General features: G+C 41.4%; 2 protein-coding genes across 2 annotated transcripts; both read left to right on the top strand.

The window, feature by feature from the left end:
• Positions 1 to 557: 557 nt before the first annotated feature.
• Positions 558 to 10,530, top strand: LOC140557004 (synaptobrevin homolog YKT6-like). Its single transcript, XM_072681132.1, has 8 exons — positions 558 to 639; positions 2,169 to 2,289; positions 3,112 to 3,194; positions 3,279 to 3,379; positions 3,920 to 4,024; positions 5,069 to 5,134; positions 5,250 to 5,351; positions 6,795 to 10,530. The coding sequence occupies exons 2-8, from the start codon at positions 2,186 to 2,188 to the stop codon at positions 6,828 to 6,830; spliced, it is 597 nt and encodes a 198-aa protein (XP_072537233.1). The 5' UTR covers positions 558 to 639; positions 2,169 to 2,185; the 3' UTR covers positions 6,831 to 10,530.
• Positions 10,531 to 12,878: 2,348 nt separating this feature from the next.
• LOC140557003 (uncharacterized) lies at positions 12,879 to 24,814 on the top strand. The gene is made up of 5 exons (XM_072681131.1): positions 12,879 to 12,962; positions 16,380 to 16,431; positions 18,155 to 18,217; positions 23,126 to 23,210; positions 23,897 to 24,814. Exons 1-5 carry the CDS (start codon positions 12,894 to 12,896, stop codon positions 23,937 to 23,939), a joined length of 312 nt encoding a protein of 103 aa, XP_072537232.1. The 5' UTR covers positions 12,879 to 12,893; the 3' UTR covers positions 23,940 to 24,814.
• Positions 24,815 to 25,994: the final 1,180 nt, after the last annotated feature.

Genomic DNA, 25,994 nt, shown 5'->3' with positions numbered 1-25,994 from the left:
ATGCCAGCAAACTGTAAAAAGCTGAAAAGATGAAAAACGGGTCCTACAGCAGGTTAATGATCCTAAACTCACGCTGACTCGCCACTGACGAGGCCTAAGCTGAAGGTTCTGCCATGGTATTACAGTCTCCAGACCAAAGCATCACTGAATATCTGTGGGCAGACCTGAAAAAAAGGGAATTTCACAGATCTAGAAGCCTTTTGTCAGAAGAATGGGCGCCAAAGGGGGTGTCTTACTGTACTGACTATGCAGGATTCCCAAACTTTAGCTTCGGGTCCTTTGTTTCCCTATTTGCTGTTTTGAAATCGTAAAAGTTGTAAATAAAAAAAAAAGTCATCTTGCTTAAAATACTCTTTAAAGTACATCTTTGACGTTATGCCTGCCTCAGCTATTCACAGCAACAGGTATTGTGCTATTTAGGGGTGCCTAAAGTTTTGCAGGCCTCTGGGCGTGGTAGAAAAGGGCGGAACGCATTTATAGTGCCCGCCGCTTCCACCCGATGCAGTTTCATCAGCCGACCGTTTACCTACGGTTACCATGGAAACCGAGAGCGCATAGCGAGGACCTAAAGGGAAGCGCGGCGTTTCGGGACGATTAGACCCAGAATTGTGAGAGGAGAGCTGCATTTCACCGTCTCAGGTGAGTCCAGGGGTGGAACTGCCCGCCTACAGGCCAGCGCCTGAACCGGGAATAGAGCTACTTTCAGGGCTGCTGACGTGGGTCGTTGGGTGGTGGGTGAGCGGTGTTGAGGAAACGGACGGAAGACACGGATGTGGGCCGCGTTCCAATCTGCACTGCAGTGCGCCCTTGTGCCGGACTTGTGCACTCGAGTTGGCGCCTTAAAAACTAGCAAGCTAGCTACCGGAACCCCTAAAGTAAATAATTTTAACAAAGACAAAAATCATTTTAAAAGTTCCCTCAATTTAATAAAGTTTTAAAAACATTTATTCACTTTATTTTATTTGTTTATAAGTTTTAAAGCCTCTTAGTTTTACAAAGGACACTTTATTGGCTATATTGAGGGAGCGATTTGATAGGGTAAGGGGGAAATGATTACATTGACGAATTTATTTATTTATAAGGGAATCGTTTTTAATTTATTATTAAATCAAAGGAACATTTTAAATAATAAATATATTTGTTATAGATTTAAATAGAAAAAAAAGAAAAAAAAATTCTACCTTGACGCGTTAAAGGCCCCTAAAACTCTAGTCTATGGGCAGCCAGGAGACTAGACAACATCCAATGTTTTAATTAATGTTAAGGTAAGAACAATTAAACAATAATTACTAAGGCTGTCTAAATAAGAAAGAATTACTAAACAGCTAAATGATCTATTTTAATACAAATAAAAGGAATTAGATCAAATAAATAATAAAACTGGGTATTTCTGGGTTATTTACGTGTATTCATACACTCAGAACATATCTGGCTGGCTAGAGTGAATAGACTACAATCACAAGCTTTAATAAGTGTCCCGTTTAAATGCGCCGAGCGACTCTGTTCAGACAGCCTGGGGACCACCTCAGCTCCAGGACAGGGAAAGTCTAGATGCTTGTCTTCCATATGTTTTGAGGGATGGTGGGTGAAGCCAAGCTGTGCACATAGGAAGTATTGTTTTTTGATAGTTTTTGAGTTCTGGTTGGGAGTATTGGTGGATCTCCAAAGATGCTTGTGCTCAGGGCCCTTGACCATGACCTGTGACCATGTCCCTGCTCAGTGTTAGTTGACAACTGCCGAAATCGTCGAGGTCTGGAGTGTTTCTCAACAGCAACAACACAGCATACCTCCAGCGTACCTGGTGCCGCCTTCTTGGGTTCATGTCTATTTTTGCTAAGGTAACTTGTTTTGTTTTTTTTTCCCAGGAATTCACACGTCTTGATACACTGGTTTTAAAGCACCATCAGTGGGAATCACAGACCAGTTAGACTGAATCTACCTCATAACCTTTAATATGAAGCAGCTAGCAGCTCTGGATTATTCACCTAACCTTTCTACTTTAATATTATGAGAGGTTTGATCAACCACAGAATTTGGCGAAATGGTGAAATGATCTGCAATGGAAAAATGCAATGAGAGTTTTAAGAACCATGTGGAAAAGTGACCAATATTGTAGCCAATAATGCTGATAATAATGATCCTCTTGGTTTTCTGGGTTTGCTTCGCAGGTGTTCCTACAGGCAGAATGAAGCTCTTGTGTCTCGGCGTCCTCTACAAAGCAGAGCCCAAATCCAACCTCCTTAAAGCCGCCTATGAACTGTCCTCGTTCGGCTTTTTCCAAAGATCCAGGTACATTCTCACGTTCCCAAACTCTAGCATAGCCTACAGTGAATGGTTTGTAGCTCGTGTATACAGTAAAAACACAGATCAGCCATAACATTAGTAGTATTATCTTCATCTGCTGTGGCATCTGTCTGCCATGGGCTAGATATATTAGGCAGCAAGTGAGCAGGCAGGCCATTCTTCAAGGTGATGTGTTGGAGCAGTAAAAACTGGGCCAGTTCTTTGACACTTAAACGACTGAATCAGAGCATCTCCAAAACATCTGTCATGTCTTGTGGGGTGTTCCCAGGATGCAGTGGGCAGTACCAACCAAAAGTAGTCCAAGAAAGAACGACCGGAAGGCCATGGGCACCTTCGGCTAAGCAGTGATGCGATCCATAGAGACTCCAAGTGGGTCCTACTCAGTATTAGGCAGGTGGTAATAATGTTATGGCTGATCGGTTGCTTTTGTTGGAGTAACTCAAGTCTCTACTCATCCCAAAAGTACTGGATGGAGCACCAACCATCATTCTAGAGAACACTAGAGTTCCACTGCTCCACAGCTCCTCAATGCCGGGGGGCCTTATACCCCCGCTCTAGCCCACACCTGGCATTAGGTATGGTCATGGTGCCAATAAGTTCATGTTTATTTATCTGCTCCAGAGAGTCCTATTCTATTGGCAGTCCCTTTATACAGGGACTAGACAAGCTGTGTCAGCAGTGGGTGCAACTTAAAGTAGTTGAATGCATTCATTAGAAGGGGTGTCCACAAACATTTGTCCAAATTGTTTATGTCTAAATATATGTGTATACAGTTAAATAATACACATATATGCATGCATTTGACAGTATTCAGGAGTTCATGACGTTCACTTGTGGCCTCTTAGTGGAGCGTTGTGCATTGGGCAGTCGAGCTTCGATCAGTGAGAAAGGTCAGTAACTCCGCCTCCCGAATCCATCATAATCAGCTTATACTCGTTCAGCCATCCTAATTAGATGTGTTTCCCCTTAACTAGAGTATATGTGTCATGTGCACATACGGGACGACGGCCTGGCTGCTGTGGTCATCGCAGACAGCGAGTACCCACAGCGAGTGTGTTTCTCACTGCTGGATAAGGTGTGTAACGTGACAGTGAAGAAAGCTTGCACCTCTGAAACTGTAACTCACCGACACTCCGAGTTGGTCCAGTGGACTTAGGCTCTGCCACAATGGTCAGAGAATTGCTGGTATGAATCCCGGGTTATGCTGCTTGCCATCAGCAGTCGGAGTCAGAGTGGGCACAATTGTCCGTGCTCTCTCAGGGGTGGGTTAATGGCACTTCACATGTTCTCTCCACATGAGAACATATGATGTTGGCCAGGACTTCAGGGCATCTGCCTAGTGATGCTGCATCAGCGACAGTTCTCAAAAAAGAAGGGGTGGATGGCTTCTCATGTGTCGGAAGAGACATGTGCTAGCCTTCATGCTCCTAGTGTTAGGGGCATTGCTAGTGATTCAGTGAGTTCACATAAATGGGAATTGGGTAATTGAAAATAAATATATGCATATGAATGAGTACATTTTTGAAATGTAGGATTGATTGTACACCAGCATCTGTGGTCAGTCCATCTCTACACAAGAATGTGCATTAATTTTTAATAATGTGACTTTCATAAGGTGCTGGATGAGTTCTCTAGACAGGTGGATGACAGACAGTGGCCTACAGGAACTCCAGAGACCATCCGCTTCACCATGCTAGAAGAGTACCTTAGCAAATACCAGGTACTCTACACACGGATACACATACATAAATATTCACATTGGCTGTAGAGACACTGCTCCCTCACCCTGGTGCTAATGTAGCTAACAAGAAATGTGTAACAAGAAGTGTGTAGCAGCTACCAGTTACCATCATTTTACACAGATGTTGTGATGTTTACCTCCAGAATTCGCTGGTATTCAGTAGAATCCCTTCTTCTCTATACCAGAAAAGTGTTCCCTGTACCACTGGCTGCAACACAAACAACACAAACAGTTGGAAATGTGTTCTTCTCATGAACTTCTGCATCCTTCTCTCTCCAACATACCTTTGCTGACCAAAATGTTTAGGTTAGTTCCAAAGGACCTGTTTCCAAAATCCATCAGACTTGCTTAGATATTCCTTATAAAGAACCTTGGTGGTGAGGCTGCAGGCAAGGTTTTCTTCTTATGACTCTCCAATGAAGGTCGTACGGTAGACCTACAGAAGAAATGAGCACCACCATGGTCTCTTGCAGTTCTTTCTGCAGATTTTCTTGGTCTTCCAGACCTCCAGGCCATTTCTTAATAATATTACCAAACCTCAGATACCAAACATACACTATATGGACGAAAGTATTAGGACACCTTCTAATTCAGAATTAATGGTATCAATGGTATTTAAAAACCTCAACTCATCCCATAATGTATTGGATGGAGATCAACTATTATTCCAGAGAACACAGTTCTTCCACTGCTCCACAGCTCAATGCTGGGGGCCTTTATACCCCTCTAGCCCACACCTGGCATTAGGCAGCATGGTGCCAATAGGTTCATCTAGTTTATCCCGCTCCAGAGTGTCCGATTCTATTGGTAGTACTTCTCTACAGGGACTAGACATAATGTGTCAGCAGTAGGTGCACCTTAAAGTAGCTGAATGCATTCATTAGAAGGGGTGTCCGCAAACATTTGGACATGTATTGTATCTTGGCTAATTAACTGTTAGGTCTCAGGTGAGTCATGGTATTGGGTGAGTGGATTAAGTGTTTTGTTGTGAAACCGTCTGAACTCTTGTCTCATGCCTTGCAGAACCCTAGAGAAGCTGATGCACTGACCAGAGTTCAGGCAGAAGTGGACGAGACAAAGATCATTCTGGTGAGATCATTTGGGCGCAGACATTTAATCCATTAAACACAGCAAATACTGATCCAAGACCAGCAGTCCTGAGAAAACCATGTGACCTTTCATACGTTCTTTGTGTCTCCAATAGCACAGGACCATGGAGTCGTTATTGGAGAGAGGGGAGAAGCTGGATGATCTGGTGCAGAAGTCAGAGGAACTTGGACAAACATCCAAAGCCTTTTACAAAACTGTAAGGTTTGGATATGCACTGGGATGCATATCATCACTGTCTTGCAAAAACCTTGTATTTCCAATATAGCAACTTTACACAAGAAGGAAAAAGCCTTCTTAACTTTCAACGGAAGTCAATTTAAGAAGATTTTATTTGGAGCATTTTTATTGGTCCGTTCATCCTGAAATTTGGACACAATGTCAAGAACAACTGCCAGATTCATATTATGTCAAAAAGTGAAAATGGCAAAATTGAGATTATATATTTTATGACAGCGACAAAGTAAAGGTCTGCCGACAAAAATGTAATTTGATTGTGGGTGTGTATTTAATGTAAGCCCCTCCTCCTCCTCCTCAACCAATCTACCCTGATAGGCTGCGGTTTGACAATGGTTCCCATGAAGGGGATTCATGAGATATCTTCAGAAGAGCCCATGTGTATTATTGATGCATTTTAATATACTGAAATTCTCATGTCCTTAATTCTGATGTCAAAAAAATCTAAAAAAGTGGAGATACAAGGCTTTTGTCTGACAGCAACTATATAAACACACGCTTTAACAGGTGCTTTAACTAGTTCCTAAATGTTTTATTGTGGATTGTATTTCTTTACACAGCATTTTTAGGTTCACACTAGAGCTGGGCAATATGACAATATTTTATCGTATCGTGATACATTTTATGATCGTGATACACAATATGCTTTTCTTAGCATATCGAGAATATCGCCAGTGCTTAAATAACACTGACCACTGAAACTGCACGTTTCATTCTAAACAGTGTAATTAGACTGGTTTAACTGGATGAAGTGCAGCAGGTTTTTAAGAAAAATCACTGTACTAAATATGGGAGAGTATCTGAATAGTAGTTTTTAAAAATCTGTCACTAATGATGCATTTTCTCTGTAATCATGTCTATTGTGATTAATATCGTGTATCGTAAAAATGTCTTTAAATATCGTGATATAATATTTTTACCATATCGCCCAGCCCTAGTTTACACTACACAGCAAGTGGCCTTCTATCTGTTACAGCTGGTTATTATGCTGCCATGCTGCACAGTAGAATAGTGCGCCACCACTACAGGGTGCTAAACCTTTTGAAGGTCTTTTGTAGGTAAACAAGCAGTTCTCTATGAACGTTTTTATGGTCTTCCAGACCTCAACTTGACCTCCACTATTTCTGTGAACTGCTATTTCTTAACATTATGAACTGAAGAAACGGCTACCAGAGAAAACGGGCTCCTGCATTTATTTCATTCATTCATTCAGATTGGCCTATCCCTCTAATGAGTCGCTGAATGTTTTATTGGGAATTGTGAGCACCTGAACCCACCACAGATGTTCTTCTTACTGCTCAGCTTTATTACGTTTACACTACACAGCAAGTAGACCTCTATCTTGGATGGATGATCATGATGATCATGCGCTTGAATAATTTGATTCCAGTCTATCTTCCTTTAGGCTCGGAAGCAGAACCGTTGCTGCAAAATGATGTGATTTGTCCTGCCTCTGGTCTCCAGTCTGAAGATTGCGACGCCGGGACTGGCGTGAATGTGTTTTTTCACTCATTGCTTTTCTTGATTTTCTTTGAGGACACCATCAGAGTGGAGGGAGCCTATGAATTATTATCCTTGACTTTACTGAGCCTCTAAAAAGCATTCATTTTGGTGCCTGTTACACTATGCACTATATGGACAATAGTATTGGGACACACCTCTTAAGCATTGGATTCAGTCCCATTGCCACAGATGTATTAAATCAAGCCCCTAGCCATGCAGTCTATCTTTCCACACATCAGTGAAAGAATGGGAGGTTCTGAAGAGCTCACTGAACTCCAGCGTGGTTCTGTATGTAATAGGAGACACCACTGCGCCAACAACAACAAGTCAGCTGGTGAAATTTCCTCCCTCCTAGATCTTCCTCCATCAGATCCAGACCTGCTGCTGTTAGAGCTTAGAGCAAAGGGGGACCAGCTCCATATTAATAATGCCTATAGGATTAGAATAGGATGTCATATAAAAGCTTCTGTAGGTGTCCCAATACTTTAGTCCATATAGTGTACAAGTCTGATGTGGTTGACAAGTAATGGTAAGATTTGTAAAGGACATTGGACAAAGGTATGGACAAACTTTAAGCTTGAAGATGGCCTTAGGGTGTGTGATCGGTTGAAGCTGTGGCTCTCAGATTGGTTCTCGGGGGTTGGAGCAAATATCTGGACCATCTGAAAGAGCCCCGAGGGACAGTTCGAGAACCACTGCTTTAAAGGACTAATATTTTGGAATATGGAGTCCCTGGTCTAGACTATACAGTCCATATATGACCTGCCCATTATGCAATCAATCATTTCCATATGTTATATGGTCAAATGTTTGTGGACATCCCTTATAAATGCATTCAGCTCCTTAAGTTAAGCATCCATTGCTGACACATATTTGCAATTGCACACACACAGGGCTTGTCTAGCCGCTGTAGAGAAGTACGGCCAATAGAATAGGACTCTCTTGGGCAGATAAATAAACATGACCCTATTGGCACCGTGCTGTTTAATGCCAGATGTGGGCTAGAGGGGTAAAAAGCCCCCCAGCAGCATTGAGCTGTGGAGCAGTGGAAGAACTGTGTTCTCTGGAATTGTGAAAAGGGCTTCATCCAGTACTCTTAGGAGTTGAGGTTGATGTGTTGCTAAAAGCAATCAAATCCACACAGCAATGTTCCTCCAAAATCTAGTAGAAAGCCTTCTTCCCTGGACAGTAGAGACAGTTACTCCAAGAAAAGCAGGATCAGCTCTGTTTTAATACTCTCAGTAAATGAGCTGGTGTCCCAATATTTTTGTCCGTATAGTATATATCCACCTATTCACTCTACAGCAGTCTAGCAGTTCCACCCACTCATATACTGACGGTATGAGGAGTATTCCAGCCCGGCCTGAGTCACAATACAAAACAGGCTCATTTACATATATTAGCATTAAAGGCACAGTAACCAAATCTGAATGAGCGCTCTCTCTTTAAGCATGCAGAGTGCACATGTGCTAATTGGTGTACATACGCTTCCATTGCTTGTTAGCTACATTAGCCACGTAGCTCTTGTAACGTCAGACACCAAAATGCCTTTGCTGATCAGCTGCATTTGGGGTGACGGGGGAAATCTGTGTGTTTGTGTTTGTGGTTTATTTATTTATTTATTTGTTTGTTTGTTTGTTTGTTTGTTTTTACTGAACAGTCGCTTTAAGAGCTGTGAGGCGGCTAAGAGGCAGCTTAGCGCAGACAGCGGAGACAGTCTGCAGACGTTTAGTATTATTTATAAACAGTGTAGTGGAGGACTGTTGCTTACTTTGGCAGCAGTGCACGCTGTTTGAAGTTTGAAGTCTGTGTGAAAAGTCTGGATTGAAGAAGTGTCCGAAAGCACTTAGACCAGCTTTAGAGCTTCCGTGGAAATGAGCGTCTGTTTCGTTATCCCAGCCTCGTTATACTGTATCTCCTTTATAGGAGAAGAAGAAGAACATTCCTTTCATGTAATTACTTTTTCTATCGTTCCTATTGGTCCATTCCTCATGAAATATAATATATAATATTTGCGTGTAGTCATGCAAATAAACAATGTTCATATAATTATATATATTGTATATATTGTAAGACAGCAACCAATTTTCTGATTATTATTATCTGTTTTTCCTGATTATTATTATCTGTTTTTCCTGATTATTATTATCTGATTTTCAGCTTTAAAGGTGCTGTATGCGATTCTGGAAATTACAAGTCTGTTAATATTTGAACTCAACATCAAAACAAACAGAGCCCTCCCTTCAAAGCTCCTTCAGAAGCTCCGCCCCCCAAAAATGTAATGCACATTGTGGGTTGGCAAACTGTTGCTACAGTTACTGCTGCTAATCAAACTAGTAGTGATTATCTATCACAGACATTCGCAAACGGGGCAAAACAACATACAGAGCACCATCCTCATCCCTTTTCATGCTGTCTTTTTTGCCCCTCCCCTTCCCCCGTCCTTTGTATAAGCACAAACACCCCATGTTGCTGATTGGCTGGAATAGAGTTGTGTTTAGTGGTCTGAGGCACTTTATTTGCCAGGGCTAAGTACCAACACCTGACTTTTTTTCATAAGCTTAAACATAAGCTTAATTTTATAGAAAAGTGTATTGGTTGAAATCGTATACAGCCCCTTTAAAGGTTTTGGCTTGTGTATGTATATTTACATACAGTACTGTGCACATTGTAGGCTGTAGAAACTGTGGAAACTCCAGATCTCATCAGAACAGATAAAGCAGGTGAACATAAATCAGTAAAAAGGAGAAACAAGAGCTTCTCATTCTGAAGAAAGAAAGTAGTGAGATCTTGTCGGTGAGCTAGTCTGAAGAACAGAGCTCGGTTCCTCCAGGTTTCTCCTGGACGCCCCCCAGTCCAGCCAGCACAGTGTGGAGGATGTGTTCAACTCCATCAGCAGCAGCAGCAGCAGCAGCAGCAGCTCACCTGATTTACCATCATTACTATGTGTAAAGCTAATGTTTACTTCACCTTGAGTTCACATTTCTGTTTTTCGCTTGCTCTCCCACAGCACACACACACACTCTCTCTCACTTGTTGTTCCCAGAAAATATTATCTACACATCTCACATGTCGTACATTCCATTTGGACCATTTGGTATTGGTGGAAAATGTCAGATCACTGAAAACATTCAGGTTTACGTCTCGTTCGTCAGCCAGGGATCATCGTTTGTATTCAGTCAAAGACGATGTTAGGAGTTAGTGATGTCAGTGTTTTCAGGGTCCCGGAATTTGGCTTGTTTCTCAAGAATAACACAAAAGATGTAGAAATTGTAAACTGTTGTATGTGTTTTTGTGTTGTGTTTAGTGATAGATTTGCTGTGTCTTATGGAAAAGGACTTGGCAATAGATGGATATGTCCATCTGAACATGTCTAATTTTAATACTATGGCTGTTTTATTCAGTTTTAAGCACAAACAGTTCCTTGTTTTCTTTTATTTGCCTTATTTATCTGTTTGTTTTTCTTTTACTGTATCAGGTTTTTTTCCATGTATGTGCTTTTGGCCAGCGTCAGTCTTCTGTACTGTACATCTGTTTACAGTATTTACTGTCAGGTTACAGGATTGCCTCAGTAGCAGCGGTTAGATTTATGTGTCCTACTTGAAGGATTGCAGTATTGTTACTCTCAGCCCTCTTAATTAAAGCTCTTGATTGCAAGACTCTGTTTCTGTTTCGTTCCTTTATTTTTTATTTTCTTTTTACGTCGTCTGTTGGGTGTGTTTCAGACGGTAGAATTCCTCCATAGAAGAGCTTCAATAAGAATCAATAAGAGAAGAAATGAAGTCACTGGATGCACTATAATAAATAAGCTATATCAAAAAGAAAGTGATCCTATCTTTACACAGAAAATCTAAAGGTGACCTTATTCTACCCCTTTCCCCAAACTTAACACAGATCCATGGGGACTTAATGAAGTGTCAAGTGAAACTACTACAATGATTAAGCACCAGAGCACCATTCTCACACTGTCTACCAGCCCTATCCAGAATGACTAGTTTGAGGGCCTGTTTCTTTAAATGATCATGAGATACTGCTCAACCTATCCCATAACACCCCCCCCCCCCACACACACACACACACAAAATCCTTATACTTTACTTCTAAGTTTATTTTTATTTGACCCAGCGCACAAGCTAGCCTCCCTTTACTTCACCTTGAGTTCACGGTTCTCTCTCTCAATCACTCTCCCACATTCTTTATTCATTTACTATTTAATTATTGCTATTATTACTATATATACTATATATCTACCTGTCTTTCCATCCGTGGGTTTCCAGCTACTCAAATCAGGACTGATATCCACCAATAAACTAGTTCGTAATTTTCTACTGTCTGCAGCCTGATTTATTGGCTTACAGTAGCTTTTTGACATGACCTGAAAAACACACCAACGACCTGACAGTTGACCTGCAGCTGCCTTTTGAAACACTGCTGTCCCAGTGGTAGTGGGCGGAGCTACTGAGACAGGATGTAGTATAATTGTAATGAGGTGGCTTGTAATTGCTATTTTGAATGACAAAATGACAGGGTTGTCTTGGTGTTGCCAACTTAGCGACTTTGTCCATATATTTATCGACTATCCAGACCCCGCTAGCGACTTTTTTTTTAAAGCTACAAGCGTCAAATCTAGTGACCTTTTCTTGTGTTCTTTTAAGTTCTCTTTTTGGTCTCTTTTAAGGTCACTTTGCCAGTCCAAAGCCCGGATAAAGGAGGAGGGTTGAGCGTGGTAGCAGTTCCACCCCACATACAGTCTTTTGATTAAATTTGAAATGCTAACATTTAACAACACAGGACAAAACTGATTTACATAATTTATGTAAAAATGATTTATGTAATGTGGGTCTAGACAAAGCATTAAGTTAAGTCATGAAGTTATTTTGAGAAGTGACGGCCTATTTCAAAACAAAAACAGAATCAACAGAAGTTCCTTTATTTAGAGTTCATTTGTAGTTCCGACGTATATTATCACTGTTTTCTCTCCCACAGTGTTATCCCTTTATCCTACAGCTTCAAATACAAGCAAATTGACAATTATGCTAATTAGGCAATGGCGTCATTTAGCGACTTCTAGGGCCTTCTTAGAATAGCCGATAGCTATATTACTTACTGAGGAGTTGGCAACACTGGGTTGTCAAGTCAAGTCAAGTCAAAGCAGCTTTACATAATTAGTAATTGGTAAAAGACAGAAAAAAAAGAAATAACATAAGAAGATATGAAGGATCAAAGACCCCCAGTGAGCAGACCCCAACAGCGACAGTGGCAAGGAGAACCTCCCTCAGAGCTGGAGGAAGAAACCTTGGGAAGAACCAAGACTCACAAGGGGGACCCGACCCGTCCTCCTCTGATCAGAACTATTAATAAATTATTGATAAAAGTTATCAAACCATCTATACTATTGAACTGCTCTGATCATAATCATAATATAATAATCATGGTGTAGTAGAACTTGATATAGTGACAGCAGTGATGGTCAGAGTAATGAGAGTAATGATAGTTAATAGTGGTGATATTAATAGTGGCAGATAGTTAAGAGACCAGGGTTCGATTCCCAGTCTGGGTGCCTGTGGTGCCGTGCTACACCAATAAGAGTCCTTGGGCAAGACTGTAATATGAGTAACCTTGTAAGTCATGTCAGCAAAAGGCCATAAAATGTAAAACAATGGTAGACAGTCCAGACAACCCTTCTTATTTTCACAAGCTCTGGAAATTCAATTTTCTTTACTGGTTAATTTCAACATTTCAGACATTTCGTTACCTTTACTTTTACTATTTACATGTATTGTCATTTTAAAGCAATTAATTATACAAGCAAATGCACCCTATTAAATTATAATATAATATAAATATTTACAAAGCTAAACGCAATCAACGCACACATAGGCCACGCCCCCCAGACGCTCGTCGCTTCGCCCCGCCCACTCGCTCTCACGTTCCCCCTGTACGGGCGCTTGGAGGCTGTTTATTATGAGAGCGCCGTGTGAGAGGAGCAGAGGGGTTGAGCATGTGGATGGAGCTGAAGAACAGGACCAACACGGTTTACGACGAGCTACGGGACGGAAACCTGTCTCAGGTAGAGCTCGCTGTGCTTGTTTATCAGTCTTTCACTAAAACGGGCTGTTTTCCCTCTTTCCCTTCGCCCCACGTGTTCAGCCAGTCAGCCTGGAGGCAGTGGTGGCATCGTCTGCCTTGGACTCTACTGCAGGGGTCGATGCAGGGGTCAAATCCCCGGTGTGTGTGTTGGTGAGGAGGTAGGCTGATAACACACTATTGCTGGGCTATATTTGTATTAGTGCAGAACCTGGCTTATGCCCCCCCCCCACTCTCTCTCTCTCTCTCTCTCTCTCACACACACACACTCACACACTCTTTATTTCTCTTTCTCGGTCGTTTCCTGTCCTCCAGCATGTTGTGGAAACTTTCAGCAGTGCCATGCACTCTTATCTTGGTCAAACAATGGTGCTGGGTCATGCTCTCCTCCCCCCCTTAAATTCTGTCCCTCCACAGCTTCTGTTAACCCCTAGGGTTCTCAGATGAACCCTATTAGGAGGCCTGGAATCCCTTGACCAGGTCTGCTAAGTGTTCAAATTGACCAAACTCCAAAGATGTCCTGAAACATTGCTTGAAAGTGGGTGTTTTCCTTTGAAAGCACATCAGATCATAGTCTTCATAGTCTACATGGACCCCCCCCCCCATCCATCCATTGACTAGGCCTCCCTCCCCATATAGAAGGTCTGGTCACCCATTGCTAGTTTTCACAAAGGTTGAGATGACTAGAAAGGCACCAAACCTGACTGGGAAGTTCTGGTTTTCCTTGATGTAATCAGGGTCTTTTTGAGACATGGAAGAGCTACAATGGACATCATCCCCAGATTATCCAGTTCTTGGAATCCCTTGACTACGCCTCCCACCCCAAAAGAGGTCTGGTCAGCTGTTGCAAGCTTGGAAAGTGTTGGCTTCCTATACAATAACCCACTGTGTCCAGATTTCATCAGGTCTTCTAGACTGTAAATGTCCTCATTTACAGTCTAGAAGACCCGATGAGCTGCATGGGACAACCCTCAGGGTTTTAGACTGGACAAGCTAAGCCAAACTCTGAGGGTTGCCTGTAGGCCGCTGCTACCGTTGGAACTAAATGGATATGTGAGATATAAGATGCCATCAAAACCAGTTTAAGTTTTTTTTTAGTGCCAAAATGTGATACATTTGCAATTAAATATTATCCTTAGATATTTTGATGTTTAATAGACAGTTGCCATAGTATTGAGTAAACTGAGCAGTGTAGTGGGTAATCACACCGCTCCCTAGTTCCCCCCGGGGTGAACTAGGGTTCGATATTCCAGCAAAGCAAGCACCAACACGCTCCACACTGTCTTCGGGCAAGACTGCGCTAACACTCCGTTCACCGACCTCAGACGGATACCTTTAAAAATAAATAAGTAAAATGACGAGGAGAAAAACACTGTCGGTTGAGCTGAGATTGGCCAGCCTGCCAGCTAACTGTTTATGTTCTTCCTCATGGTGGAGATGTAAAACGCAGAGATTTCTACACATTTTAGGACACAGCACATATTAATGTGATTGCGCAAAGTAAGTTCACTGTGTTCTAGTAACGTTATCCTCAATCTCCATCAAAAATAAACTTTTTTTGTTGTTTTTGAGTAGAATTAGTGTATATATATGTGTATGTGTGTGTGTGTGTGTGTGTGTGTGTGTGTGTGTGTGTGTATGTATGTATATATATATATTATAAATTAGTATATTAGTATAAAAATAAAAATAAAAGTACTGAAGTAAAAACAATGTGGTTTAATTTAATTCTAAAGGAAGAATGTACTGAAGTACTGTAATGAGAGTAAATTTAGAGTAATGTGTTCATTTCCATTTCTGGGAGTAGCTGGTTAGCTGAGCTGTCTGCTCCGCTGTTTATTAAAGACCCAGTAAAACAAAACCAAACATTTTACTTCATACACACATCATTCATAACCTAAAAAGTATATAATTGTACTCCTTTTTTCAGTTGTAATTACAGACATGCTTGTATTAGTGAGATCCTGCTGGTGTGGGTTTTCTCTCTTTCAGTGGCATTTTCACATTTAATAAAATGCCATTAAGGACATCCAAATTATAAAGGCATTTTTAATAAAAGCCGTTAATGCTGTCTTGGATCCCTGTCATCATCTAGGTGCTGTAATCTAACAAGGAAAACTATTAGGAGCAGTTGAGCAGAAGTTGTTGGGATTACTGAGAAATTCAGCCTTTTAAAATGTAACATTTGTTCAGTTTCTCCCTTTTTTTTCCTCCCTAATTAAAAATGCCGGTTAACCCACCTTTTCGTAGCTCCACCTAGGGCTGGCATTGGTCCAGACACTAAGAGGGTAAGGGCTTAACACACGTCTCCTCCGATACATGCAAAGTCAGCCACCGCCTCTTTGCAAACTGCTGCCCATGCAGCATCGGAGAAAAGCACCGGGTCCACAGCTCCAGCACACCAGCTAACAGACGCCTGTGCTGGCCAACATCCTTTAAGAGCAATGAGGGGAGAGAGAGCTCGGCTCCAGGCGCTAATGGCAAAGTGGCATGGCTCGGGATTCAAACCCGTGGCACCGGGCCATACTGGCAGTGCATTAGAGAGAATCCTGCTTCTACTCCTCCTTTGACACATTAGCACAGGGCAGGACGACCTCCAGAATCAGGCTTCCTGTAGTATACACATCAGCCATAACATTATTACCACCTTCCCACAGCAGAGCTGACCATTTGACTCCACCATGGACTCCACAAGCCTCATGAAGGTGTCCTGTGGTATCTGGCAGCAAGACGTCCCGTAAGTCGGGAGGTGGGACATTCACAAATTGAATCAATAACCAGTGGTCACTGATTCACTGGCTGTCCTTTCTTGGAGCACTTTGGGAAAGTACTGACCACTGCATACCGGGAACACCCTACAAGACCTACTTGCCATGTTGGAGATGTTCTGACCCAGTCGTCTAGTTGGTTTCTTGCTGACCAATAAAGCCACCTTTTGATTGATGACACTATAGATGATGATGATTATGATGATGATCAGTGATCACCTGTCAGTGATGCTAATGTTATGGTTAATCAGTGGATGTAATGGTCAGTTTTAATCAGAAGTCCTTTATAAAATGTGCTTTTACCATGAAACTGTCCAGACTGTCAGTGTAAGCGTTCTTATTAATGTTATAATTGACCTGGATTGTAATAGTAATTAACTTCGTAATAGTAATTAATCGATCAGTAGAGCTGATGAGCTAAAGACTTGATCTGTATTGAACCCCCCTCCCCTCTTTCATCGAAAAAGGGAACACCCCAGGAAAGCATCTCTGAAATGTGGCCAGTGTTGTGAACCTCCTGCTGTAACAGGCCTGGCAGGTTACGTGTAGTGTGTGCGCAAGTATCTGCGAATCTTCATGGTGTTTCCCCCACCCCCCAAATCTCATGGTGTGTTTCCTCTCCTTTTTCCCAGGTCATTCTCCCTGGTCCTTCACGGGCCCCCCTCAGCAGCTCACTCCAAAATGGTAAGCCCTCAAACCACCTTCATTCCATCATTTTTTCCTTTACCCCCCTCTGGAGTCTATAAAATAACGCATCAAATTCGTTGTTACTCGATGTTTCTATTAATATCTTTGAGATAATACAGCGCAGAAATAGGGTTCAGACATTTCCTGAATCTGCAGAGCCCGCCCTTTTGATTGCATCTCGTCGCCAGACGGTACGTGACTTACATCCTGAGTTACGAGGCTATTAAGATGGGTCGAGATACTCTCTTCTGCCTCCCCCCGTGTCTAAACTGGTGGAAAACTTTTTTGGGCCTCTCCATTTATATACTATTTTAACAACACCTTCCGCTGCTTTAGTGAAGCTAAGACTCTGGTAAACTCATTTCAGGCACCAAAACAATTCGCCCACATGGGTAAAGGTGGGATTTCACGAGAAATATGAAGAATTTCTAAAATCGCCTTTAATTTCTTAAGGTTTTGGGTCAGAGTATCTCTTCACACAGTGCTCTAGGTCACATTGGGTCTTCTTCTAGAGAGAGCTGGGATTGTTCTGAACAGTTTGATATAGAACATATGGACGTTATCTTTTATGCAAGTGCCTTTTAAAGGCGAGTTTAAGAAGAGTCAGGTAGGGCTGTTAGAAAATATCAGTATATCGAAGTATTGCAATATTGTGTTTTGTAAAACTGTATCGTTTCTCAAACTGTGAATTTTATTTATATATATTTTTAAATTAATTGTTCACACATAAATATTGGTGTCATACAGTGGTTCATTTTGTGTTGTGTTTAAACCCTGACCACTAGATGGCAGTGTTGTACTCTGTCTTCAGATCCCACTGTTCTGATTGGATTAAAAGTAACGATTTTCACTCAAAATTTAGGCAGAAGACAGTGTTTCATACTATGACTGTATTCCTAAAATAGTGGTGTGTCGTCTTGCTTATAGTATTGCAGTATATCGCAATATACTGGGTGGTAACTCCTGTATCGCCATGCACATCGTGTCCTCAGGTTCTTGCTAATACACAGCCCCACAATCAGTCATTTTAAGGTGTCTGAAATGTAGCTACTTAGCTACAAGGCTAATGAGTAGGGATGTCATGATACTTTTAATTTGATAGTCGGTACCAATAGCACTGAAATTGAAAAGCATATTTCAAAATATTTAAAAAATAAATCAATCAAAAAAAAAATTGTCAGATATGGGCCACATTAAAAATGCCCAAGATTTAGTGTGATATTTAAAGTTTGAGTCTGCTCTGTGAACATAGCACAGAGAACCCCCTGGGAGAACCCCCTGCCTTGCATGTTTTACTGGTTTCCTGCTCTATCATGCCGACTTCACCTCAGGAAGGGCTTGATATTGAGCTGATTAGCCGGATCAGGTGTGCTGGGAACAGGGTAAACCCTAAAATGTGCAGGACAGGTTCAGAACCACCGCTGTATGATCCACTGTTGGTGATCTGCTGTTTTTAGCTTTGCTGAGTACATTTGTCCATTGTTAAACACACCAGTGTGTCACACAGGGTCAGAGACCACAGACGTCTGTTTGAGATGGCGTAACGATGTTCTGTGGTTTACGCTGAGTGTGCGATGGTCTAGGCCTTCTCTTTGCACAGTGATAAACTGCTGATCCCAGACCTGCATTACTTGTTAGCTACATTAGCACTGGTGAAGCAGTTTGATCTTTGATGTCGAACAACTTCTTTAAGCTCAACCTTCTTTGTTTCTCTCCTAAGGGTCAACGGTGGCATCTCCAGCTCCGCTCACAGAGACCCCAAAACGTAGTGGGATCGTACCAGGTAAACTGACATGCTGACCTTTAGTCTTTACCCCCTCAATTTTTCTTCTCCACCTCCACCCTCCACGCTCAAAAACCTCTCCCAAACGACTCTGCACCAACAGAACCACCAGTACTTTCAAATCCCCTAAAATACATCATATGGACAAAAGTATTGGGACACTTGCTTTTGTATAGTTTCTTCTGAAATCAAGTAGAAGTTTATCCTGCCTTTATTGGAGTATCTGTCTCCACTGTCCAGGGAAGAAGAAAAGCTTCCTACTAGATTTTGGAGGAGGATTGCTGTGAGGATTTGATTGCGTTCAGTGACAAGAGCGTTAGTGAGGTCAGGATGTTGGTTTGATGATCACCATCCCACCCCACCTAATCCCAAACTCCCCTACTCATCCTAGTAGTATTGGATGGAGCACCATCCATCATTCCAGAGAGCACAGTTCTTCCACTGCTCCACAGCTCAATGCTGGGGGGCTTTATACCCCTCTAGCCCACGCCTGACATTAGGCAGCATGGTGCCAATAGGGTCATGTTTGTTTATCTGCTTCAGAGAGTCCTATTCTATTGGCAGTACTTCTCTACAGGGACTAGACAAGCTGAGTCAGCAGTGGGTGCAACCTGAAGTAGCTCAATGCTGCCGTTAGATAAAGGGGTGTCCATAAACATTTGGACATAAGGCATGTAATAGAAAGAGCTATAAAATTACAGAATAAGTAATAAATATGGATTTACAAGTAATAAAAAAAAAATAATAATAATAATAAAAAAAAAAAAAAAATAAAAAAAAAAATATATATATATATATATATATATATAATTTATTTATTTTATTACATAGCTTTTCATACAGGTAGCCTTGCTTAACAGAGAAGTGATAGTATTATAAAGTATAAGGGACTTTTATTATTATTTATTATTATTGCCACGGTTTGATAATGTTAAATTCAAATTTCAAATTCAAATGAATAAATTTGAGTTAAAAGTATAAAAAGTAACATATAACATTTTCTTGCAAGTCTTAATGTTTTATATAATATTTTTTATAAAAGTTTGCTGTCAAGGTTATTATTTCTTTCTATGTTCTTTTACTTTAAGGGGCAATATAATTTGTCTAGGGGTTTTACGGACGTTTGTATACTACTGTATGTTGTTTCATATGATCTAATAGTCAGATGACCACTGAGTTATAATAACTGATATCGTGGTGTTCTAATCCGCTGTGCTGTGGAAATGCTAGTAGTAGTTTTCTGGCTGTAAAGGACTGAGCGGTAGCCTAGCTGCTGTGCTGCAGTGAGCAGAAACCGAGCGTCTGCACTTAAATCCCGCTCCTCTCCTCCCTTCCTCTGCCCCAATTACATGTCTGTCTGTGTTTGTTGACCCTGTTGAGTCCCATGTGTGGATTTGTGCTTTAAAACCGAACCCTGTAGCAACAGTAGCTGTTGGGATTGAGGGATTTCTGAGTGTACAACTGCTGTTGTAGCAACATGCCTCTACTAGAGGAAGCGTCCTTCACTGACTGGTTTCTACTTGGGCCCAATGCAACTGAATTACACTAGCAGGTGTAATTCAGCTACGTGCAAGGTGGTGGTGGTGGTGGTGGTGGTGGTGGTGGTGGTGGTGACTGTTTGGGATCAGTGAGGCCCGTCGTGGAGGCGAGTCTGTTCCTGTACACTTTCATTTCACTTGTATACAGGAGTGGGGAGGGTGTCATTGAGGGTGAACAGAGGAGCTGTGTATTGTGTTTTCTTGGCTTTGGTTAGACAGGCTGGTGTGTGTGTGTGTGGTAGCTATAATCTCCAGGTTAGACTAAAAAATGGGATATATATGAAAAATTATATATAAAAAATGGGATTTATTTATTTATTTTTATATATAATTTTTATTTTACTTTATTTTTTTTATTATTGATTGTAGATTTTACTTATACATGGTGGTAAACTGGGTAAGTAATTTAGTAAATTTAGTAAATTAGTAAACATTTGTAATATGAAGTAGTTTCTGAGGTTGTAGTAGGGCTGGGCGATATGATAAAAAATACTAGATCACGATATTTAAAGACTTTTTTTGCGATATTTATCGAAATACAAAGACTAAAAACATCAGTAGCACCAAATTCCTATAAACTACTATTCAGATCCTCTCCTGTACTGAACACAGTGATTTATACTCAACATCTGCTGCTCTTCATCTAATTAACCCAGTCTAATTACACTGTCTGTAATGAAACCTGCAGCTGATCAGTGATTATTAAGCACTAACAGTCTCCTCCATATGCTTATATAAGCATGTTGCTATCACCATAACAAAATTCATCACGATACAATAAAATATCATCATATTGCCCAGCTCTAGTATGTAGAACCTAATGCGAAACAAAGGGAGGAGCTACTCACGCCTCGAAACATTAGGAAAAAATTGAGGATAGCGATGCAAGTGCCGCGGTCGTGTCTGCAGCTGATCCTGCATGTTGAATCGACATGATTTCAGAACGCGCTGTTCTTCACTGCTTGGTTGTTTGTATCGAAGGAAATTAGGGAAAAGCCATAAATGGGGGCACCAAGGTCCTCCCAAAGTCTAGAAAAGGGCATTAGGATGTTTTAGGTATTACACATCTGCCTTTACCAACAAGCAATCTGCTCTGGAGCTTTCTGTAATACAACCGCTGCACGCTATCCCTATCAAATACCATCCGGTTATCCATTCTCCACTTCCCCCACATAGAGTAATCTCCAAAATTGTCTCCTCTGAGGAAACTACAGGCCAAATGACCTCTTTTTCACTGAGCTCAGCACTGCTCTGGTCATTTGAGGTCTCCTATTGCACTGATGGAATGAAATGGAGAGATTTTACATGTGTCTTCTAGGGATCTTATTCAGAGACTGAGGTGAGATCAGAAAGGGAGAGGCCTAGTTTTACCTTATTTTGATCAAAGTGAGAAAGCCAAGGCGCTGCCACTGTGACCCGAGGACCGCTGGATCGAATCCTGGGTCTGGCTGCCTGCCATCAGCAGCCAGGGCCTGAGAGAGCACAACTGGCCTTGCTCTCTGGGTGGGTAGATGGCTCTCTCACTCTCTCTCTCACTCTTCTTTCTTTCTTTTTTTCTCTTCCCACATGACTTCAGCATGATGCTGGCTGGCACGAGCATCTGCTAGCTGATGTATAAGAGCTGGGTACCCCGCGATTTCCTCTGAACGTGTTGGTTGCTTGGTGGCGTTGCAGTGGTGGCTGGTTGCGCATGTGTCAGTCCTCACCCTCCCAGGGTCGGTGAGGGAGAGAACTAACAAGTGGGTTCGGAAAACTGGGTAAATAAAGTAGTTTGCCAATCTGCATTATTTTGTGTGTGTGTGTATGTATGTATGTATGTATATATATATATATATATATATATATATATATATATATATATATATATATATATATATATATATATATATATATAATTTTTAAAATATATATAAATTAATTAAATATATTTTTATTCATTTATTTATTTATTTTTTAAACAAACGAATTATTTACTTTTTAATTTATTGCCATTTTCATCCTTCCAGTGTGGGTAAAGAAGTGTGTGAGTAAGGGGGGAGGAAAGGCAGAGGTTTTCTTTCTGCGTTTTTTTTTTTTTTTTTTTTTTTTTTTTTTTTTTGTTCACACAGGACCCAACAGGTTATCTCGTCAGCGCTGGAATGTTCCCTCGCTCAGTTTTTCCTTCCTTCAGTTTCTTCACACGACCACACCGACGCACTGAGCCATTCAGCACTCACTGTGTGTGTGTGTGTGTGTGTGTGTGTGTGTGTGTGTGTGTGTGTGTGTGTGTGTGTGTGTGTGTGTGTGTGTGTGTGTGTTTGTTTGCTTATGCTGTGTACAGTTGCTTTAGGCCTTCTGCAGGTCATAGATACACAAAGGACAGTGTGCAGTGAGCTTTTTAAAGGAACACAGCCATCCCTGTTGTTGTTGTTGTTGTTGTCATTTGAGAGCTTTGTCAAGCCCCGGCCTGCAGACAGCGCCCTTGCTTAGCTCATACGACTGAGATCAGAGCTGCACAGTGCCCTGTGGCCACCATCGGTTTCATGAGGTGGTGCTGCAGCATGTCAGAGAGTAGTAGTCATCCATAAGACCTCAGAATACCCTGGTAACAGCGTGCTGGAATGTGGTTTCTGTGTGCTTTCAGCAGGTGATCTGGGTGCAGCTTCTTCTCTCGGGGACCGTGGTGTCGAGTGGTAGTTGTTATTTACTGTTTACTGTGTTTTGCTTCTGAGATCGTCACTCATTACATGCTGCAAAATGAACCGTACAGTGTTATTATCAGACGGTGACAGCAGAAGGGGGGGCTGGGGGGGATGGGGTGTAACAGTCATAGCTGAATTTAGAGCCGGCCAAGACATGAGAGCTGTGATTGGCAGTGGAGGTTATTTCTGCAGTTGTCATTTCTGCAAATAAATGCTCTATATATCAAATATTTTTATTTGGAATTTAGGAGAAATGTTGTCCATTGTTTATGAAATGCAATGCAAATGTTCATTTCCCTTAAACACACTGCCTATAAATAAAGTGATTCAACTAGGGAAGTCTTGAGTAGGTTGTTTTGTCTTCTGAACTTTAAATTAATGAGAATATTCATTAGATAAATAATTTTCTTATATATCATAAATTATAACTCCTAAATACACCTAAATATTACGGTTATTTTAAATAAATAAATAAATGAGCAGTTTCTGAAGAAAGTCCTCACCTGCTAATGGTCTCTCCTTAGTAACTGAACACAATAGGTGATATGAGGTCCATGTATTGTACAATAAGTCGATTTTATATATAATTCAGTTATATATTCCAAAATCATTGCAGTTCAGTCGGCACCTACATCTGCATTTCTACAACCTTGTTAAATTTTTTTTTCTTTGTGTGTGTGTCTCCGCAGGTGCGATAGCTGCAGCACTGTTCATAAGCTTCATACTGGCTCTCTATACAGTCCTTTGGAAATGCATGGTCTCCCCACCCAAAAGGTATGAACGGAGAAGGCTGATCTTGCTCTTCCATGTGATTAACAATCCAATCCAATGACCGAAATGTGAACACTCCCCCTAATCAGTGCATTCAAGTGCTTTAATTTGCACCCATTGTTGACACAGAAGTGCAAATGCACACCCACCCGCACTCTTAGCTTGTCTAGTCCATGTAGAGAAGGACTGCAAATACAATAGAACTCTCTGGAGCAGATCAACCAGATGAACCTATAGACTGGTTTCCTGTTCACAAATTTTAGGGGGGGGTGGGGGGTTTCAGCCCCCGGGTTGCGATCAACATTGCACACAAACCTGTCTACTGGCACCATGTCTAATGCCAGGCATAGGCTAAAGGGGTATGAAGCCCCCCAGTGTTAGGCTGTGGAACGCCAGTGTTCTGTGGAATGATGGTTCATGCTCCATCCAAGACTATTGGAATGAGGTGGGGTGGTGACCATCTGACATTCTGACCTCACTGATGCTTTTGTTGCTGAGTGCAATGAAATCCTCACAGCAATGTTCCTTGGACAGTGGAGACAGTTACTCCAACAAAAGCAAGATAAACTGTCTTTTAATATAAATACCCTTGATTTTTGAAATGAAACAATGAAAGATTGAGTGTCCCAATACTTTTGTCCATGGGCTTGGACTGCAGCACTGATTATCAGTCTCTCTCTCTCTCTCAGGGGAAAAAGGAAAAGGATCCTGAAGGGAGTGCGAGGAGTCTGACTTGCCAACAGCCTCAGGAATATCAGTCTTCTGCGCTCTCTCAGTGGACGGGTGGTTTTCTTTGTTGCACACAGACTGCTCCTGTCTGTGCACATTTCTAAAGACATGGAGACCCCCATACTTCTGGGATGTGGGTTTGTAAAGGGCCTGCTTACGCTGGTTTGGCCTGCTGTCTTTTTCAAGGCTGGTCAGGCCGCTCCAGCAGTCAGAATTTCACTATGGTGGTAAATACTAAACAGTGATGGTTTGGGGTGTTAGTTTATAAGGCAGGAGTTCGGTGGAATTGGTGGTTCAGAAGCTAACAACCCTGCAGAGGGTTCTCGTCACGGCCGCCACTAGATGGCAGCGTGCTACACATTTTGAGTAGCTTTGTTTTCATGGCAGTTTCAGTTTCAGGCCTGAGGAATCAATAAGGAAACGAGCATGAAGGCACATGATGATGATCTTAAATGAAAGACTTATAAATAAAAAAGTAAAAAGCCCATCCCAAGGATTTTGTTCTAAGCTAAGCTGCAGCAGAGCTGCCTGGACAGTTGGAACAACATCCAGAGGTGGATTATATATTTTTTTATTCCCTCTAGGCCTGAATTTCCCATCTCTCCTTAAAGCAGGACTTTGCTCAGAGGTAAATTTAGCGTAGCTCCTAGTTTCTCTCCAACAGCCCCTTTGACCACAGTGAACTCTGAACCAGCAATATTTCTATCAGTGAACACAGTTCTTACTGGGTGAAAGTGTGTGTGTGTGTGTGTGTGTGTGTGTGTGTGTGATGGTTTGAAAGTTATGCATCACAGCTATGCTGAATTACTGTGTTTTTCGATCTGCTACTGTAGTAAACTGTGTGAAGATGTAAATAATTAAAGTTTTTACGAAGTAAATTTTTTTCCTCATTTATTAAAACTGTGTTTTCATGTCAATACATTTCTGTCTGGAAATCCTAAACCAGTGTTCAACTCTGGTATTAATGGTTTATCTATTAATTGTGCTTTGAGACCATACTTTGCATGGTCAAGCACAACTGCTGACTGGCATATATTCCAATTCCAATGTCAGAATATTCCTAATAATTAAATGTTGTAAAATTACATAGTTTTTAATAAGTGGCATAAAATTATTTAAAAATTGCAGTTGTGTTTATTGCAATTATTTCTTTACCAATGTACACATTTTTTTAATGGTTATTGTGAGAGGCTTACTGGCCATTCTGCTCCCCAGCTGGGAAAGTGAAGGCTAGCAAGCATGCGCTTCCTCTGGGTCACATGAAGCCAGCCGGCCAACCACACGGTCTCGAACTGCCACTGTAGTCAATAGACTGCTGAACATGCTTGGAGGAGAATGTCTACTGCCAGCTGTGTTACATCAGCTAGTATCGCACTGAGTGATGAGGGAGAGGAAGGGCCAGCAAGTGTGGTCTGTGGGACTCCTGCTTACGGATGGCTGTAGTATCACTGGGCATTGAACCGGCAAGCTCCTGGTGATGGGACCAAGACAGATGTGACGTAATATCTGATTCAAATATCTTCCAGCTTGCTTGATGTATTGAAAAGAGTCTAACTATAGCACCACTGTGTCAGTTATTACTGTTTAAAGTCATGAGTGGTTTGAAAAAATGCTTACTCCAGTGTCTCCTCTCACTTTTTCACTGTCACACTAGGAAATATTGGCATTTCTTACTCCTGGACCCCCCCTCTCCCTCCCCCCCACCAACACCAACACCAAAGATGATTTTACACAAATATATTTCTGCCCGCTTTTCCAAAGTTACAAACTGCGATTAGCATAAGCCGAGCACGGAGTAGCAACAACAGCTATGCTATTCTCCTTATTACAGGGCAACATAAGCAAAATATGTTATTTTAGGGGAAAATGTAAATATCTAAATGTGAAATAATATATATCATTTCACATTTAGATATTTACATTTTCCCCTATATATATATATATATATATATATATATATAAAGGTTTTTGTGATGTCATAAAAGTAAAATATTAAATATGACTATTAACGGAGAACTTGTAGAGGGGAGAATTACCACTTGTTGTCTGGGTTTGTCA

This window comes from Salminus brasiliensis, chromosome 6 (genome assembly GCF_030463535.1).
Source record: "Salminus brasiliensis chromosome 6, fSalBra1.hap2, whole genome shotgun sequence".
Lineage (NCBI taxonomy): Eukaryota > Metazoa > Chordata > Actinopteri > Characiformes > Bryconidae > Salminus > Salminus brasiliensis.
The sequence above is the reverse complement of the archived record's forward strand: the minus strand, read 5'-3'. Positions and strand labels throughout refer to the sequence as shown.